The 17,000-nt window shown below is 51.6% G+C and overlaps 2 protein-coding genes across 3 annotated transcripts; both read right to left on the reverse strand.

The window, feature by feature from the left end:
* Nucleotides 1-484: 484 nt before the first annotated feature.
* On the reverse strand, nucleotides 485-2,695 carry LOC104290075 (keratin, type I cytoskeletal 42-like). Its single transcript, XM_009889124.1, has 6 exons — nucleotides 2,429-2,695; nucleotides 2,005-2,087; nucleotides 1,606-1,762; nucleotides 1,345-1,506; nucleotides 883-1,008; nucleotides 485-745 (listed from the first exon to the last, which is right to left on the reverse strand). Exons 1-6 carry the CDS (start codon nucleotides 2,600-2,602, stop codon nucleotides 485-487), a joined length of 963 nt encoding a protein of 320 aa, XP_009887426.1. The 5' UTR covers nucleotides 2,603-2,695.
* Nucleotides 2,696-8,899: 6,204 nt separating this feature from the next.
* Nucleotides 8,900-13,524, reverse strand: LOC104290070 (keratin, type I cytoskeletal 14). Of its 2 annotated transcripts, none has more exons than XM_009889118.1 (8): nucleotides 13,275-13,524; nucleotides 11,391-11,473; nucleotides 10,938-11,094; nucleotides 10,509-10,670; nucleotides 10,283-10,408; nucleotides 9,938-10,158; nucleotides 9,528-9,577; nucleotides 8,900-9,009 (listed from the first exon to the last, which is right to left on the reverse strand). In XM_009889118.1, exons 1-8 carry the CDS (start codon nucleotides 13,443-13,445, stop codon nucleotides 8,912-8,914), a joined length of 1,068 nt encoding a protein of 355 aa, XP_009887420.1. In that variant the 5' UTR covers nucleotides 13,446-13,524; the 3' UTR covers nucleotides 8,900-8,911. The 2 variants fall into 2 exon arrangements, with proteins under 2 accessions (XP_009887420.1, XP_009887421.1); XM_009889119.1 differs by having other exon boundaries at nucleotides 8,912-9,009; nucleotides 9,528-9,590; nucleotides 9,945-10,158; nucleotides 13,275-13,517.
* Nucleotides 13,525-17,000: the final 3,476 nt, after the last annotated feature.

The following is a 17,000-nucleotide window of genomic DNA, read 5'->3' on the forward strand; positions in this document are numbered from 1 at the left end:
CATACAAATTAAATTTCCCAAAACTTTAATTAAACTTGTTGTGTGAAACTGAAAATGTTTAGATAATTTATTATTTCAGTTAATTTAACTGCCAGTCCCTAATCCTGTCTAGCTGTGGCAAAGCCGATAAAACTCAGTTAAATGACAGTGTTCGTAAAAGACCTTGCCCAGCGCAGAGTGAAACCCGCCCTTTAACGAGCCGCGGTGCCGCGATGCCGCGGTGCTGCAGTGCCACGGTGCTGCGCCTTGCCCAGGAGGCTGGGACAGCGCCGGGGGCTCTCCCGGCTGCCTTCGCTGGCCCAAGGGGGGGGCACGGTCCCTGCCTTGCACTCTGGACATTTATCAGAGCCAAATCCTCAAATGCCTCGTGGTTTGCTAATAGGGCCTGTCTGGTAACAGGTCGGTACCGGTTCCTCACCACAACGTTGCTTTTACCCCTGCTATCGTGAGCTGTCCTATCCCTGTAAGTGAAAGCATAGCGATTTTACTGTGCCCGGCTCGCTGGGGAGCCTGCGTACATGATGTCGTGCTGTCCGCCCTCCAGCAGGCAGTGGTAGGTCTGAATCTCCTGCTCCAAGCGGCATTTGACATCCAGGAGGGTCTTGTATTCCTGGTTCTGGCACTCCATTTCAGCGCGGATTTCAGCCAGCCGCTGCTCCACGCAGGAGATCTGGCTCTGCAGCTCAGCCAGGTATTTGTTATAGCGACATTCGGTTTCCGCCAAGGAGGATTCCAGGTTTTCTTTCTGAGAATGGAAACAACACAAAGGTGTGTGGCTGTGCCGCAAGCGGAGCCCGTCTGGTTACAGGTACGACTCAGGTCATGCAGCTTTCTAAAGAGCACTGGGGAGTCTGAGACGTGAACCGTAGTGGCATCGCCTACCATGGTGAGCTGGGCTTGTACATTGATTTCCAGGGCCTGCAGCTGGCGCCTCAGCTCAGTGACCTGTTTGTTGCTGGACTCGATCTCCTGGCTGCTTGTGATGACCTCCAGGTTCACCTCCTCCACCTGCAAGGGCAGAACAGAGCACCCCTTTCCTCACCGCACCACAGCACCTCGTTGTGTCAGGGCTGTCCCCACACGGCGTGTGCGCGCCCTGCAGTGCATCTGAGTCTTTCCAAATCTAACCCCCCCCATTTATTCTGTGGGGACCCTGTAACACCATGCGGTGCCCCCCTGCCATGAAGGGAAGAGCACTGAAAATGAGCAGCACAATTATATGCTGAGCACATCCATAGCAGAATTGCTGATATTAAGACATCTCCAGGATGTGTTCTTACTCTCTCATTTTTCCCTTTGCCCCCAACAGGCAGAGCAGGGCGCAGCTCTGCGTGTGTGCAGTACCTTGCAGGCATACCACTGCTCAGTTTCTTTGCGGTTGCGCTCCATCAGCGTTTCATACTGGCACCTCAGGTCCTCCAGGATCTTCCTCAGGTCTGGGCCGGGGCAGGCGTTGACCTCCACGCTCACATCTCCGGTCGCCTGTTTCCTCAGACAGTTCATTTCCTGCAGAGAATACGGGCACCAGATCAGTAATTTTCACACTCGGGGGGGACTTTCCTTCTTCTTTCTTCTTAATTCTCCAAGAGTAAGGGGCAATCTAACCTCCTCGTGGTTCGTCTTGAGACAACACATCTCTTCGGTCAAAGCCTCACACTGGAGCTGCAGGTCGGTCTTGCAGCTGGCCAGCTGGTCCAGGACAGGGCGTAAGTTGCAAATGTCTGCGTCCACGTTTTGCCGGAGACCACATTCAGTCTCGTACCTTAAGCCACAGGTAACAAAGAAAGGCAAACCCTTGAGTTGAGTTTATGGGGAAAAAAATTAGGATCAAGGTCTTTCGCTTTGGGCGTGCAGCGCTAGGAACACTGTCAGTCGCGTCCGTGCCTTTCAGAGATCGAAATTTTAATACGGCAGCACGACACGCAGAGTGTTAGGATTTCCCTGTCACCACCGCTCACCACTGAGCAGTGTGAACCCCTCAGTCCAGCGCAGTACCATACTCACTTCACTCGGAAGTCATCGGCAGTCATCCTGTTGTTATCGATATTCAGGAGGATTTTGTTCGTCTCCATGGCTGCGCACAGGATCTGGAAAAGAAAATGCGGGAGAGAGATTCAGGCTTGTGGCTGCCTCTGGCTGCAGAAGGCCCTGGAGGTAATGCAACCCACCTATTTTGTAACGATTCCATATATTGGGATTATTCACCAGTTCAGTGGCATTACACTGGGGAAACCCGCCTGCCAGCCTGGTGGAGCAGGCTGTGCTGAGACGCAGTTCTCCGTAAATGCAGTGTCCTCTGCCCTCAAACTGTCCGTTTCGTATAAACTATTGCTCCATCTGCACCTCCAGAGACATAGCTATTGCCTCTGCCAGTGTGAAAGCACAGCCCAAAGAAATGTTAGAATTTTCTTGAAAAACAGTGATTTACCTGGTTTTGAAGGTCTTCGATTTCCTTATGAAAGCAGCTGTAGTCCCGTGGCTCGCAGCTGGGTCCCACCTTGGCGTACCACTCCCTGATCTTGCACTCAAGGTCGGCGTTGTCTCCCTCCAGGAGTCGCACCTTGTCCAGGTAGGAGGCCAAGCGGTCGTTGAGGTTCTGCATCGTCGCCTTTTCATTGTTAGCAAATAAGATCCCATCACCGCAGCCAGCGCTGGCCCTGGTGAAGCCACCGCCAACGCCTCGAGTGCAGACACCTCCACCGCTGAATCCGAGGGCAGAACAAGCCCTCTGGGTAGCTCCAAAGCTCCCACCGGCAGCACTGCCGGCACTCAGCTGCTTCCCAAGGAATCCCTCGCCTAAACTGCCACCGGAAAAGTTGCCAACCGCAGCACCCAAGTCATAGGCAGCGTGTCTTCCTGAGGAAGCGGAGGAAACCTTTCTTCCACTACCAGCAGCAGAGCTGCCCGCGCTGCTCCTGCCCTGGGAACAGGTCGCAACGACCTGCCTGACGGCACAGCTCATGGTGAGAGCGTGAGGATCCAACTCGGAGCCCAAGGCAAGCTGCACAGTTGCTGCGGGATCCGACTGTGATCCCTCTGTCCCCGCAGTCCTCTATTTATACCTCCTGGATGTTGCCACTGGAGAAGGGCTGTTTATTCTTCCTCCGTGTGACCTGGCTAGTACTGGGTTTTTTTTTTTGCAGCCGGAAATATTTCCCCAAAGGCGTTTGTCTCCAGAAATCCCACAACAGAAAGATGCTTTGGTTAACAGAAGCGTGTTTCAAAACTACATCAAAAATGTTACTTCCTGAATCATCAGGTCTGACTTGTGATGACAGCTAAACAACAGTGACACAAAAAACGACGGTACCCGGGAGCGCCCGGGGAATGAAACATCATGGCAATTATCCATCCCTGACGTGGGCGAGTCTACCCGGAAAGTGAAAGCTGTGGGAAAGCCGTCCTATCTGACGGAGCCTGTTTGCCCCCTTTGTGAGCAGAAGCAGGGGTGCCCCCCGGTCGGCTCCCCGCGGTTGCCGGCACCGCAGCCAGGCAAGAACCCTGACCCTGCTGCCTCTCTGCGGGTGCACCGCAGCGACCTCCCGCGCGGCCGTTGGTTGAGTGAGAACCTGCCGGGGTCTGGTCGTGAGACCTCGAGATGCGCTTCTCTTGGAAAGCAAGTACTGCACTTGAGCGTACCTGTGATGATCTGTTACTTCTCCTTCTCCCGCGTGCATCCAAACATCCCTTTCAGAGGGTAGATCCCCCGGTAATTTGTTTGGCTGCTTTTGAGGGTAGACAAAATATTCAAATATTTATCCAAAATAAAAGAGAAAAGGACATTTCCTGAGTAGCAAATGTTGCAGTTAAATACAATATTTGCTGCCAAGAGAGGACAGCCACATAAGATGTTTCATAAGATTTCTAAAACGGCAAGGTGGAGAATTTCAGAAGCAGCCTGATCTCATGTAGGTCTGACCCAGTTCCAACCGGCACCATGGAAATTCTCAAAATGTAATCTAGGGGAATTGTGTTAGATTTAGAAAAGACACTAGAAAAGATCATTTAAAAAAAGATATTAAACCTATTTTTTAGTCTTGGAATGCTGAATTAAGGAAGACGGGAAATAATTAAACCGTTTTGTCATCTGAATCTTTCATTTTATTAATAATATTAATACAGCCATGCTAATATTGGCTGACTTTCACCCAGGTGTTCAGCACTGGTTTTGGCATCCAGGTCACCCGGGCACATCCCATACAGGGTGCGTCAGGCACGGCCTGTCTCAGAAATATTGCTTATGCCATTTGGGCAAGTTCATTAGTCTTGATTTTATCTTGACACTGCAAATCCAGAACACCTTAAATGTGGTGTGAATCCTGTGTATGTCCATCCTTTGTTACATCCGTAATTAGCACGAGAAGCCTGTGCCATGGTGCCAGGCATGCCTCGTCGGTGGCGAGGTCCTGCATGGCATGGTGCGGAGCCGGCGGCAGCCCTGCGGCTGTGCTTGCTGCTGGGCAGGAGCGGTCAGGAGCAGAACTGGTCTTGTTTCCATGGAAGAACTGTAAAAATAACGCAAAGCTAACATTTAATGGAATTCAGAAACATATGGTACTTCATTTTTCAATAATGAAAATTAAAACATTAATGACTGGAGTTTTTTTCCAGTTTTGAAAACTAAGCAGACACGTCCACGTTTCGTCCTTACTTTTGGAACTTCAGACCTCACTATAGGTCTCCGCAGCCAATGGGGATTAACATTTCTACAGCTTTTGTAAAGGAGAATAATAATTTCACTTTTGATTTTACTGGATTTGTGTGTTCTGCATGGTAGCTTTTTTCCTTTCCAGAATCTGAAATTTGTATTAAAACCAGCTCTCGCTTTTCCACCAGAGCACATCTCAAGACCTGCCAGCAGTTACAGTCCTCATTTTATGAAAAGAGATTTTCATTTTGTCATGGGGAGATCTGTTAATGGCAGTGTCTACATGCATAATGGAAGGCTCTTTCCAGAATTAGCTTTTATTGACTTCCAGACTGGAGTCTACAGACAGAAATTTGCTCGCCGCCGCCTCGCAGGCAGCCACAGGCAATGCCTCTGACGCGCTGTCCCGTCCCGGGCTGGCTTGGGAGCCCCTCGCAGGCAGCGCTGGCCGCGGGGTCACCAGCGGAGGAGGCAGATGATGGCTTGCGAGGAGGTGCCGGCAGGCGTTTGGGAAACAGCAGTGCTGGCCTGGCAAGGAAAAATTATTACTTCAAGTAACAAATGAGCAGAAAAGCCTCCCCCAGGCAAAGGCGCTGTTCCCGTGCAATCAGCTTTGCACAACGTACAAAGAAAGGAATTCTGCTTCAGCTTTACATTTGCGTCTGGTACTCTGCTCTCCAGGGGAGAGCTGGATGGGGGTGGAGGATGGGCACTGTGGCGTTATTCCCGAGGGTTGTTCTCCTGCACAAAATGATCAGGTTCAAAAGAGCAATGAAAATGAGAAAGAAAGATTAGATTTCCCCAGAGGGAAGTCCTTTGGTAGTCTCGGGACTGTTTCTTAAGCTAATGCATATGAAGTACAGATAGTATAATGTGTCCCCAAGAAGGAGGTCCAGCTTTTCACGTTATTACAAACGTTCCCTGAGCCACCAGCTCTTTTCACATCCAAGAGAACTTCCCTGGAGACTCGGTGACTCAGAGACGACACCGAACCGTGAGTCCCTGCCGCAGTGCAAGCTGCCATCCGTCGCCCTGCCTGCCAGTTTGGGCTCGAAGCTGCCGCCAGGGAGTGCCAGGGCAGAGAAGCTGAGCGCCGGGCGCTGTCTGGCACCCGAAGCGCGCCAGCGCCGGCTTGGGGACGTCCCTCCAGGGCTGGCCCCTGGCTCGGAGAGCCTTGTCCGGGGCCCTGGGGTGGCAGTGAGAACTGCAAACAGCCCTAGCGCCGGTCTAAATTTCAGAGTTTCACTGACGGAAAATTCTTCTGTTTGCTATTAACAAAGTATGTTCTTATCTAGCTGTTGATGGAATCCTCATTCCACTTTTCCTCTGCGTGTTATCGGCTGCACCGAAACCGATCCCCATCTCGCTGATGGCACGGGCCGCTCCAGGGTTCCGATCCCTGAGTTTTCTGAGGTTCAGATTTCCGAGTCTCAATTTCATGCTTTGTAGGATGGAAACAATAGTAACAGTAATCCTCCTTCTTAAGGGCATCATAAAAACAACTGTCTGGTGTGAGCACAGAGCTTTAAAGACTGGAAACACGATGCTCATTTTCAGTATTATTCATTGTAAGTATTTTTGCTATTTGACACTGGCACATCCTCCATAGTTCTCTCTGTGTCTCAGCTGATGAAATACCTTTCAAGGATGTTTGTGGTTTTCCTTTTTTGTTTTGTTGTCCGTTGAAGTTTCTCCATTATTCACTGAGGACTTGCTTCTATAGCTCCTTCCTGAATCCTAACGAGGTTTCTCTTGTTGTGCTTGCATCTTGCAGAAAAATTGAAAAATGCTCTTCAAAACCAGTGTTTGACCATCTCTTGGATGTGATGATCTGTCCATGACAGATACAAACTGTGCGTAGCAAAGAGTAATAATAAAAAATAAATTGCCTGATAGTTATGTGGTATTTTCCTTCTTCAGAGCTCTGTGATGTAACACAGTGATGACTCGTTCTGTGCTTGGACTTCTCTCTCGTTTGTGATAACCGGGTTACGCGGAGCTGTATGCAGAATTTAAGCCTTTTTCACTGATGCAAATATATGCTGGTGAACAAGGAAAACTCCTGATAAGATCCTCCCAGTGGAACCGAAGAAACCGATTACAAACCTGGGCTTCCCATCAGCTCTCCCAGCAATTCCCCCTCCGGTCTTCATTTCAGCATGTTCCTGCTAACAGATGTAAATGGCTTTCTTAGCACTGGGTGACATACCAAAGAAATAAAATGTTCTGCTTGATCAATCTCTCCTTTTTGTCCTTTTGGCTGCAGAAGCGGCCATGCCTTACCGTGCTGCCAACTGAGCCAGATACTCTTGGACTGACATCTTCTTTTAGCCTCCTACTTATATTTAATCCGTAATGTTCGTAGTTTTCAGAAAGCCTTTTGGTATTCATATATTTGGGGCATTCTGCGGGTGGCTCAAGTGTTAAAAAGCTGCCATTTACAACTGAAATAAACCAAATCTCTTCTGATGGCAAAAAAATAGCACATTTGCAGTTTGTTCAGCATTTCCAGCCTTGCCCGTTGCCGTGAAGTCTAAGACAGCGCGATGCTAAAGGACATTATTGCATGATCTGGTTGTTATTTTTGAGAAGGCTGTAGCTCCCCTGAGTCAGAGGACGTCCTGTTTCTGCGAGGAAGGTCTGTCATTCCAGCAGAGAGGATAGCGCTGTGCAGTCAGTGAACTCTGCACTCTGGGGTGTTCCACTTCCTCCCTTTTCTGTAATTGCTGAGCGGTAGTACAGAGTGATAACATCTCTGCACACTCCCTTTTCTGGAAAGACCTGGCAGGTTCCCCACTTCTTCGATCACCTTCCGTCTCCATTGCTTGTCTCGTCATGCCCAGCGTGATAACATCAGCTCTTCTCAAGAGGCTGCTGGGGCCAGGGAGCACACCGCTGTCATCCTCCAACGGGGACCGCAATGCCTTTGGGGAGGCTGAAGGAGGGTGAATCACCAATAATAATCCGAGAGACAAACGTGCTTAACTGCAGCCGCAGAAACCCGTTGTACATCATTGTGGGCAAAGGGAAGATGATTTGCTGCAAACTATTACCTGTTCCTTTTGTCTATGGCCCAAATATGGATTCTTGAGGTGGGTGAAGAACACGAGGCCATGGTCTGAGACAGAGCTCCCAGGTACCGCTGGCTGGAGAGCATAAAGTTGGATCTAAGTGATTCCATCAGGCTTTTGGGTCTAAAACGATTTCCTCTCCTGTCTAGCCCACAAGACACGTCTGGGGGATGTGCGACCAGTGCAGCATCCTCTGGTTCCTGTGTCACGCTCCAGGAGGTGAGTGGCAAAGGCCAAGCTGGGACCTGGCTGCCCGTGCAGCGGTTGCGTCACCTAATCCTGAACGGCAGCGTGCCTGCAGACGTTGTTGACATACGATAACTAGCTCGTGTGTTTCAAGAAGGATTTCAGCAGTGATCTACAAGATGCCACAGTGATAAAAAGTTATTGCTACTCATCCCTCTGCGGATTAAGCAATGGTTACTTTGGAAGCTGTTAAGTGCAGCCCTGAGGCAGCATGAAAAGACCTGTATAAAGTTTTCGAACAATGTGCCTAATAGTGGGATTTAAAGACAGTCAAATGAGACAGGAGGCATGTATGTATGAGTTTTGCCAACCAGCCAGATGTTGTACTCATGTCTCGGAATGGTACACATGGCAGTAGTAGTCTTGCTGAAGTCGTTTAAGTTCAACTTACAGGAGGAAGTGAAAACCAAGAGGTAGAGAACCGAGCTTTATTTTCTTGGCTTTAATTATCAGTTGTGTGGCACACTGACCTCAAACACGATCCTTCTATCATTGCCTTCATTTCATATCAAATATCAAACTTATCTGGTTTATGTCTCAGCCAGTCCCATGTGTTTACAAGCAAGGAGTTCAGCAGAAAAAGCTGTCTCAAATTATTTTTGCTTCACGTGGAACCCATATCCCTCCGTTCCCCTCCTCTCACCAGCTGCTTCTGGTGGTTTCTTAGGACTTTCCCTGGCAGGAGCACACAACCCTGAGGCTTTGAGAGATCATGTATCAGTGACAGACAAGTCTGCAGTTGTGTGAACGAGGAAAAAAAGCTTTATTAAATGTGTACAGAGTGCACTATGGCACCCATGTGAAATTAGGGTAAAACAGGAAGGAGGAGCAGGTGAATGAAGGTGACAGCTTTCTGTGGCACAACCCCATCACATGCGGCCTCAGACAGGGCTTGCTTCAGCTCGCCGCTCTCTTGAGTCGGGGGTCCACGGAGCTGCCTGCCCTCCTAGCGAGTGGTGAGCGCTACCTGCTCCCGGGAGGAGACCACCTTCCCGTCCTGCACCTCCTCGACGATTGTGCGGACCTGACGGGAAGATGTCATGACTGCAGAAGGAAAGCAGAGGACAATTATTCAGGGGGCAGGAAGGAGGGGAATTTCTTAAGACATTTTCAGACATTGCACATTCTTAAGGAAGATGTGGGAAATTCCACAAGGTACTGGAAAATATCGTTTTAAACAACCCTACATTGGCTAGGAAGAGTATGGAGCCAGGCTGATGGGAAAGTTCCGGAAGGCAAAAGGCACAGTCCCTAATGCACAGCATCGCTTGATTGTTCAGGTCTGCGTAAAGCCAGAACGCTACTCAACCACAAGGCCCATTTAGGGCAAATCATTTCTGTGCTAAAGGAGTGCAAGGTATTCCCCTTCCTGCCAGCTTTTTCCTGTGGTTAGCAGTTGTAAGACGTGCTCGGGCTCTCCTGACTGCTGCCACTCTGCTGCAGCCAGCGGGGCGGCACAGCGTGCCCCGGGAGGGATTTTCACTCCGTCAGTTGGGCAGCTGCTCTAAAAGCAGCTCTCAAAGCTGTTTGTTGTAAGTGTACGTAGCAAGATAGGTTCTTACCATCCCTGCCCGAGTGTGAGGACATAGAGGAGGAGTACTGGGACGAGATGCTGCAAGAGGAGAAAAAAAAAGAGAAGTTAGGGACAAAATCCTTCTTTGTTGTTCCACGGGCTCTGTATCCAGGCAGGAAGAAAACAGAAGTGGCTCATAGCGGTTGCGAACACCACTGCTCCGCTGAGGGTCTGCTGGTGGGCAGAGGGACTGTGGCCCCTTCCAGCAGTGAAAGGAGCCCATTACAGCATCTCCCTGCAGAGGGGGACCAGGGACGGAGCCACTGAGCATCCGTGGTTGGTGTGAACGTAAAGATGAATCCCAAAAGCTGCATCGGGCTGAGTCCCCAGACAGCGTATCTTGTGCCTTTTACCCGTCTCCTCCCCACACACCCTCCTGGGCACAGCCCCTCTACGTACTGGGCATCCTCGCCCTCCAGGAGCCGGCGGTACGTGGCGATCTCCTGCTCCAGGCGGCACTTGACGTCCAGGAGGACCCTGTACTCGTGGTTCTGGCGCTCCATGTCACACCGCAGCTCGGCCAGCTGCTCCTCCACGCCGGTGATCAGCCCCTGCAGCTGGGCCAGCTGGGTGCCGTAGCGGGCTTCTGTGTCGGCCAAGGTGCCCTCCAGCGCCGCTTTCTGCGTGCAGAGGAGAGGGACGGGTTCAGGGGGCACGGAGGGTGGGAGGGCCGGCAGCAGCCATGCGTCCCCTGCCCCGCGCTCCTGCGTGCCCCCCACCCCGCAGGGAGCCGGCCCCTCGTACCGTGCTGAGCTGGGACTGCAGGTCGATCTCCAGGCTCTGGATGGTGCGTCGTAGCTCGGTGATCTCCGACTTGCCGCTCTGAAGCTGCTCCGTGTTGATGGCCACCTCCCGGTTCAGCTCTTCCGTCTGCAACGAGGCAAAACCCTCATAAGGTGCCGTTCCGGCACTGGCGAGCGGGCACAGCCTCGGCTCCTGTGCACCCGCGGCGCCGCCGCTGCCGCCTCACCTTGCTGAAGAACCACTGCTCGGCGTCCCTGCGGTTCTTGTCCGCCAGGCTCTCGTACTGCTCCCGCATCTCCGCCAGGATCTTGGTGAGGTCGATTCCAGGAGCAGCATCCATCTCCACGCTGATCTCTCCCCCCACCTGCCCACGCAGGGCGTTCATCTCCTGGCACAAGAGAGACACGTGATGCATGTCAGAGTGAAATCAGTGTATTCCCATCATGACAAATTTCTTATTTGCGCCAGCACACGAACCCCGCAGACCTTCTCCTGGAGGTTCTGCCTGAAGGGGTCGTTTCCTTCTCCGTTACCCACTCAAGCGTCTCCTGACACCCTAATGGCAGAGACACTCCGGCGCGTTTGACCTGACCCCTTTCCGTTGGGCCCAATGTACCTTTTGCAGGTCCCAGTTTGAGCCTGGCTCTGTGCTCACCTCCTCGTGGTTCTTCTTGAGGTAGGCCAGCTCCTCCTTCAGGTTCTCGATCTGCATCTCCAGGTCAGCTCTGGCCAGGGTCAGCTCATCCAGGACTCTGCGCAGGCCGTTGATGTCGGCCTCCACGCTCAGGCGCAGAGCCTGCTCCGTCTCAAACCTGGGGACACACACACACACAGACTTGCACCGTGGAGCCCAGCTGAATCGGGGGGTTTTGTGTCTTTACTTCCCCACCTTGGCACATTTCTGCCAAGCATCTTTTATTAAATGTGCATGCACAGCTCCCCGCAGTGCGGGAACGTCCAGAGACAGAGATGTACATTCCCAAATGTCACACTGTTAGTGAGCAGTGACCTGTTGGAGCAACTTCAGTTGCAAAAAGCAAAGAAAAGCCTTAAACAGCCTGGTTTTCCCCTCCCTTCTCAGAATAACCCCTGAAGGCATTGGACTTACTTGGTTCTGAAGTCATCCGCTGCCAGCCGGGCATTGTCAATCTGCAAGACGATGTTGGCATTTTCAACAGTTGCAGAAAGAATCTGGGAGGGGATAAAAGAAAGCAAAAGGGTGAAGAAGTAGTTCCAAAAAATGGCATGCTGCTGCCTGAGTTCCCATTCGGAAGAAGGACTGGAGGAGCACTGACTCTCGGGCCCGCTGGGCTGGACCTCCATGGGGACTCTGCAAAGAGAGAGATGGGACACTCATGCTCAGCCCCCCACTGGCCCTGATTCGGTCTTGTGAAGACACCGGCATGTGCACGTGCCACAGCCTGTGTCCTCCGCCGGAGTGGCACCTCCAGGCGCTCCCACCCCGCTGAGTCCTGGCCGCACGCTGGGCTTTGTCTGCAATGCTGAGCCGCCCGGCGGGGCAGGGAAAAAGGGCTGAGGAAGGAGTGCCGTCTGCCTTAATCGTTCTGCTTTCGTAATTTCACCTGAGGTGCAAATATTTGTTCTGGGATTTTGAAAATGATTGGCCATTTAATGAGCAGTAATTTCTGTAGCCACAAGGTAATGAAAAGCTCTCACTGATGCTTCAGGGGATATCCAAGCAATAATCCCGGAATATTGATGTGGTAGTTTCCCAACTGCGGTGCGGGAGGGGAGGGAAGGGTCTGCCTCCTCCTGGACCCCGAGCAGAGGGTTTCTGTGAGACCCACCGCTTCACTGCCCAGATCTGGAGACACCTTCTGCCTCCACATGTTTCTGTGCTCCAGATCAGAGCTCACCTGCCAAGCTGGAATTGGAAGAGAAGCTGTGTGTATCAAGGCGAGAGCCCTTCACCCCAAGGAGAAGCCCAAGAGAAGGGTTAAAGAACTGAAGAATGCTCGGTATGTGATTTCCCCCAGGGGCTGACTCCTGAGCACGTCAGCAGCTGCCCCATTTCCCGGCATTTGCTCTCACAGACCAGGTATTGCCATTACCCCACCGCCCACACCTCCATCCCCTCCAGTGGAGTTGACGAAGGTTGCTGTCACCTCCCCTTGCGTAGGCAGTGCTGAGGACCGTGCAGTAAGCTCATGATGAGTAATGTGGGCAGAGGGAGGACCACGATGGCAGGGGAGGAGAGGAAGGACAGATTCTGGTGTTTCTGTTCAAGGACCTTTGCCTAAAATCAGCCAGGGAGCTGCTGAGAATAAAGAAACAGCTTGGCCGTGATTTCGTCTGCTGCATTTCAGAGTGTGGCACGCACCTGACTTCAGCACCTCTGAAGCCACCTACCACGACCCAGTATGTTCCAACCCCTGGATTTTCATCTGTGTCTGTGTTTGCACCTCCCAAAGAAGCAGCATCCCATAGGGCAGTTTCTCTCTTTTTAACCTCCACCTTGAGCCTCCTATGAGGCTAGAAAAGGTCTGGTTTGTAGGATATTTATCAGAGCGACTAAGCATCTCTATTTGCATATCATTAAGTAGTGAACAATGCCCAAGCGATACCGTGTCCCTGCCTGCAGAGTGCTTAATCAGGAGCCTGGCAGAGGGGGCACATACGGGGGTCACTAATAGCAGGGAGACCAGGCAGGCAATGCCCGGCGTGGCAGCACGCACCCGGTAGCGTCAGGTAACCTCAACCGGTGGCTGATAGCCCGACTCCTGCTTTCTGGCCCCATCTTTCTCCCTCCACTGGAACACTCAATAGAGCACCCATCTTGGTGCCTTGTGGAGGACAAGATCAAGAAACTGCTCTTCATAAATTATGAGCTCTATTTCCAAGCATGCTCCTTCTGTTTTCCCATCTCAGACCAATTACTGATCATCTGTTAATACTCTTCAGCTTTTAGGAGCAGGGTAATCTTTTTAAAAGTGACTTTAATGAAGGTACCTTGGTAATCACAGCATCCTACCTTGTTCCTGAGCTCCTCGATAGTCCTGTAGTAGGGGCTGTAGTCGCGGTCTGGACCAGGTCCCTGCTTCTTGTACCACTCCCTGATCTTGACCTCCAGGTCAGTGTTGGCCTCCTCCAGGGCACGCACTTTGTCCAGGTAGGCAGCCAGGCGGTCGTTGAGGTTCTGCATCGTCTCCTTTTCGCCAGCCGGCAGGATGCCATCGCCGCCTCCAAAGCAGGCACCAAAGTTACCCCCAAAGCCAGCGCCAACCGCGGCCTCCGTGGACGCTGGGGGCTCTGTACCCGCCGCCCCCGACACGCACGGAGGAGAGCCTGCTGGAGCCTCCACCCAGGCCACCGAGGCCCTTGAGGGAGGTGGAGGAGGAGTATTGCCTGCCAGTGATGCTCATGGTGAAGGCTGGTGGCGGCTGGAGGGCTGGGAGAGACACCCGGCTCGGCAGTGCAGACAGCGAGTGCTCGCTCCCCCTGCCTGGGAGCCCTTTATAGCCCGGGCGGGAGGCGTTGCCGGCGCTTTTTTTTTTCTGTTGCATTCCCGATGATTTTCATCACTCCTAAAATCTGAGCCAACTTCCAGAATCGTCATTTTTGCCTTTGTTCTGTTCATGCTTTTTGTCATATTTCACTAGAAACTTTTTTTCTCACAAAGGGCGTCTTTATGCTTCTTCCGTTTCCAAGTAAATAGTCAGGTGTGATTCAAAGGAGGAGGCTCCTCGCTCAGGGCTACGTTTTAATGCTGCTTTGCACTGTTAGCTCTGAAACGGAGCTATTCAGACAGTGTTTCGATGCATCTCTTTGGCTGTGTCTTTTTGTCCCAGGTACTACAGTTTCATGTCTGTACTTAGGTCGTACATGCCTGCAGGGACAACCACCGTGTCGTGAAGCCCTGAATGTACCTCTACAGTCCCGTGAGTACAGTGGTGCTGGAAGGAACTTGGCTACCAACCCTGGAAATACCAGTCCTCTCTTTTATCCGCAGAGAAAGGGATGTTCTGTAATGAAAAAGCAATGAAAAGGGAGTTCATGCTTCAGGGCTCATTAATTTAGTTCTTCACTTCGCTTCAGAGACCACCCAAGAGCGGAGGAATATGAAAAGCCAATAAGCGCTGGATGTTTTGTGTTGCTCTTTGTGAACAAGAGCCTAGCGAACCATGCAGAAAGGGCAGGGTATGGCTGCTGGCTGGCGTAACTGAAAAATTATGAGATGCTCCATTTTTATGTGGAATAGCATGAAGTAGATGAAAGACGTAAGGAAAGGAGCTCCTGGTCTCCAAGCACTGTGAACAACAGCACAAAGTTGACAGCGACATAGCTTAGCAGTTAATGTTAACGGTGTTTTGTGTGATGGACATCTCAATCGGTTGTGACCAGGGTTCAGTGTGAGTTTGGAATTTACGGCTCCTGTGTAAACAGAGCTTCAGGAGAGATACTGATTGCCTCTGAAGACTAAAAGGGCTGAAGAAATGAGTGCACGAGGCATGGTCAAACTCTGCTGCCTGCTCTCTGTGCTGACCTGCGTCACGGGCAGAAACCACAAATCTGAGTGTCACTAGCTAATAATGCAGGGTGTGGAGGAGAAGATATTTCTCATGTGTGTGCATGGTGAATTGTTTGACTGTCTTCACAGGCAGGCCCCAACAACCCCTTCCCAACAGCCAAGTTCTTCCTTAGATCATTTGCCAAAGGAGGGGGGAAAGAGCAGGGAAATGAGCAGCAAAGGTAGATGCCTAAGTAGCTTTAAAGGGCATGACTCCCTCCTCTTGATCTGAAAAGAGCTGGAAACGGTACAGGAGTGGGATGTGTCCTTGGAATATCAGGAGTTGGCTGCTGCGGAGAAGCAGAGCGAGCAACGTTCCCATCTGCCACTGGTAAATGGAGACAAGTCTGCACGGCTTGGAGAACTGCAGAACCGGCGTCTCCACTGTGTTTGCTCTGGCCGGTGGATGGGTTCAGTCTCTTGGCGGCAGCATCTTCTTGTCGCGTGAGGGCCCGGAGTCGGGCGCCGAGCCAGCGGACGCCCACTTTCTGCTCACCTTCCCCAGGTGCGGATGGCAAAGGTGCAGCGGCGCGGGGGCGGCCGGGATGCGCGGCTCCAAGGAATGTGCTTTGTCCCCATCCGCATCTCCTCACCGTCACCCGGGTAATGCAAAAGGGCAGAACTCGCGGGTTGCCACCGCTGCACTCAGTGGTGAAAGGGGGACCACCGGTGACAAAAACAGGACAGAGCCCCCCCACAAGTCCAAACCCTCAGCCTTGGCAGGAGCGAGGCCTTTTGGACGGGTGAGCCAGCAGCAGTGATCACCTTCCCACAGACGGCTGTAGGATGAATAACTGTCACAGCCGTACAAGGTTAACAGCATATTCCTTCTTTACATGAAATTGCCTTTTCTTTCATCTTTTGTTTCCTATTTAACCGCTGTGTCATAAAAATAGACATTGCTTAAAATATCTGTGATATTTTGATAATACCACAAGGCAGCAATTAAAATCATGAAGTGTTAATTAAAACTTAAAACAACATATTAAGAATTCTGAGATGTTATTTACATGACCTCCCATTGAACACAACCACAAATGACTGCATATGGTTTGTATCGCGCACTCTGCAAAATAAAAGGCTGACTATTAATAAATCGTTTTCTGCCTCTGTCTCATGAGCACACGCACACTATGAGCCTATTTTTTACACATTTGAAAATCAGAATGCCGGTTCTGAGGCATAAGAGGAATCTCATGGTGGCACGTTGGTGTTTAAATGTGCAATACTGTCTCACTTCAGGAGAAAAACAGAGATGAAGTTCTGGCTCTATACACACGTATCAGCAGACCTGGTAGATGAACCTACCTGGACAAAACCACTTCTCCGTTTATTTTAGTGCACTTGTAAAATTTGCCCTAGTGTCAGATTATCAGAGGAAAGTTCCCTAAAATGAGCTGAAAAGCCGCACCTTAATGTCTCTTTCTAAAGTGGTCTTTAGCGTCAGATTAAGTCAGTGTAGTCTGAGAAGTCAAACTGTCTTTCTGGAATAAAACACCGCTTTCTGAAACCTGCCTCGAGCTGCCGCTGCCTGTCTGCATAAGCCACCACCTGCAGCTCCCTCCTCAACGGGTTTCTTAAGGTCGGGACTAATTATTAATGCTTAAGGCGGGAGAGAATCAACATCTGTTTTCCACACCTCCCTCACAATTTGCAGCAGGAGGAGTAATTAAAACAGGGGATTTTGTCAGCGAAGTATTATTTGTTGTTTCTGTAGCAACACGGGTGTGCCCAGACTTTTCCAGGAGAAAAACATAAAGCAAGGATGGATTCCCGCGAGGCACCTTCAGCGTCCCCACACCGGCTGTCGCAGGGTGTCAGCACGACTGCCGCGGGGGTCTCGGAGGAGCTGCGGGAGGCGTTGGTGGTCCCGGCACCATCCGTAGGGAGAACGGGGGGGTCCCTAAGAGGTGACCTGGGAAGGCCCAAGCGTTGCCCACAGGCCATGTCTGTCCCTGCCTTGCTCGGGCGCCTGAGCCGGGGCTGCTCTTTGCCGTCCCTCATCCAGCCCTGGGGCACGGAGCCCCCTCGGAGACACCCCTCGGGCTCGCTCAAGGGTGTGGGAGTGGAGAGAGCGCAGTCTGTGGGGCTGCAGAGGTGGTGGGGCTGGAAGTGCCTCGGGTCAGGAATCGTGCCCTGTTATTCGGTCGTGGCCCATCGTGACGCGCCGGGTGGGCGAGCACCGGCCGG

Source organism: Charadrius vociferus, unplaced genomic scaffold, assembly GCF_000708025.1.
Source record: "Charadrius vociferus isolate BGI_N301 unplaced genomic scaffold, ASM70802v2 scaffold1677, whole genome shotgun sequence".
Taxonomy (NCBI): Eukaryota; Metazoa; Chordata; class Aves; order Charadriiformes; family Charadriidae; genus Charadrius; species Charadrius vociferus.

Bases quoted from the DNA above. Each gene is read 5' to 3' on its own strand.
- LOC104290070 (XM_009889119.1), bottom strand. From the start codon at position 13,445: ATGCAGAACCTCAACGACCGCCTGGCTGCCTACCTGGACAAAGTGCGT. The intron at 10,159-10,282 runs GTACGAGGGGCC...CTCTGCACGCAG, and splicing joins TGCAGTCCCAGCTCAGCACG to AAAGCGGCGCTGGAGGGCAC. The intron at 9,010-9,527 runs GTAAGAACCTAT...TTCCTTCTGCAG, and splicing joins CTCACACTCGGGCAGGGATG to TCATGACATCTTCCCGTCAG.
- LOC104290075 (XM_009889124.1), bottom strand. From the start codon at position 2,602: ATGCAGAACCTCAACGACCGCTTGGCCTCCTACCTGGACAAGGTGCGA. The intron at 1,009-1,344 runs GTACTGCACACA...CTGCCCTTGCAG, and splicing joins AGCAGTGGTATGCCTGCAAG to GTGGAGGAGGTGAACCTGGA. The intron at 746-882 runs GTAGGCGATGCC...TTCCATTCTCAG, and splicing joins TACAAGCCCAGCTCACCATG to AAAGAAAACCTGGAATCCTC.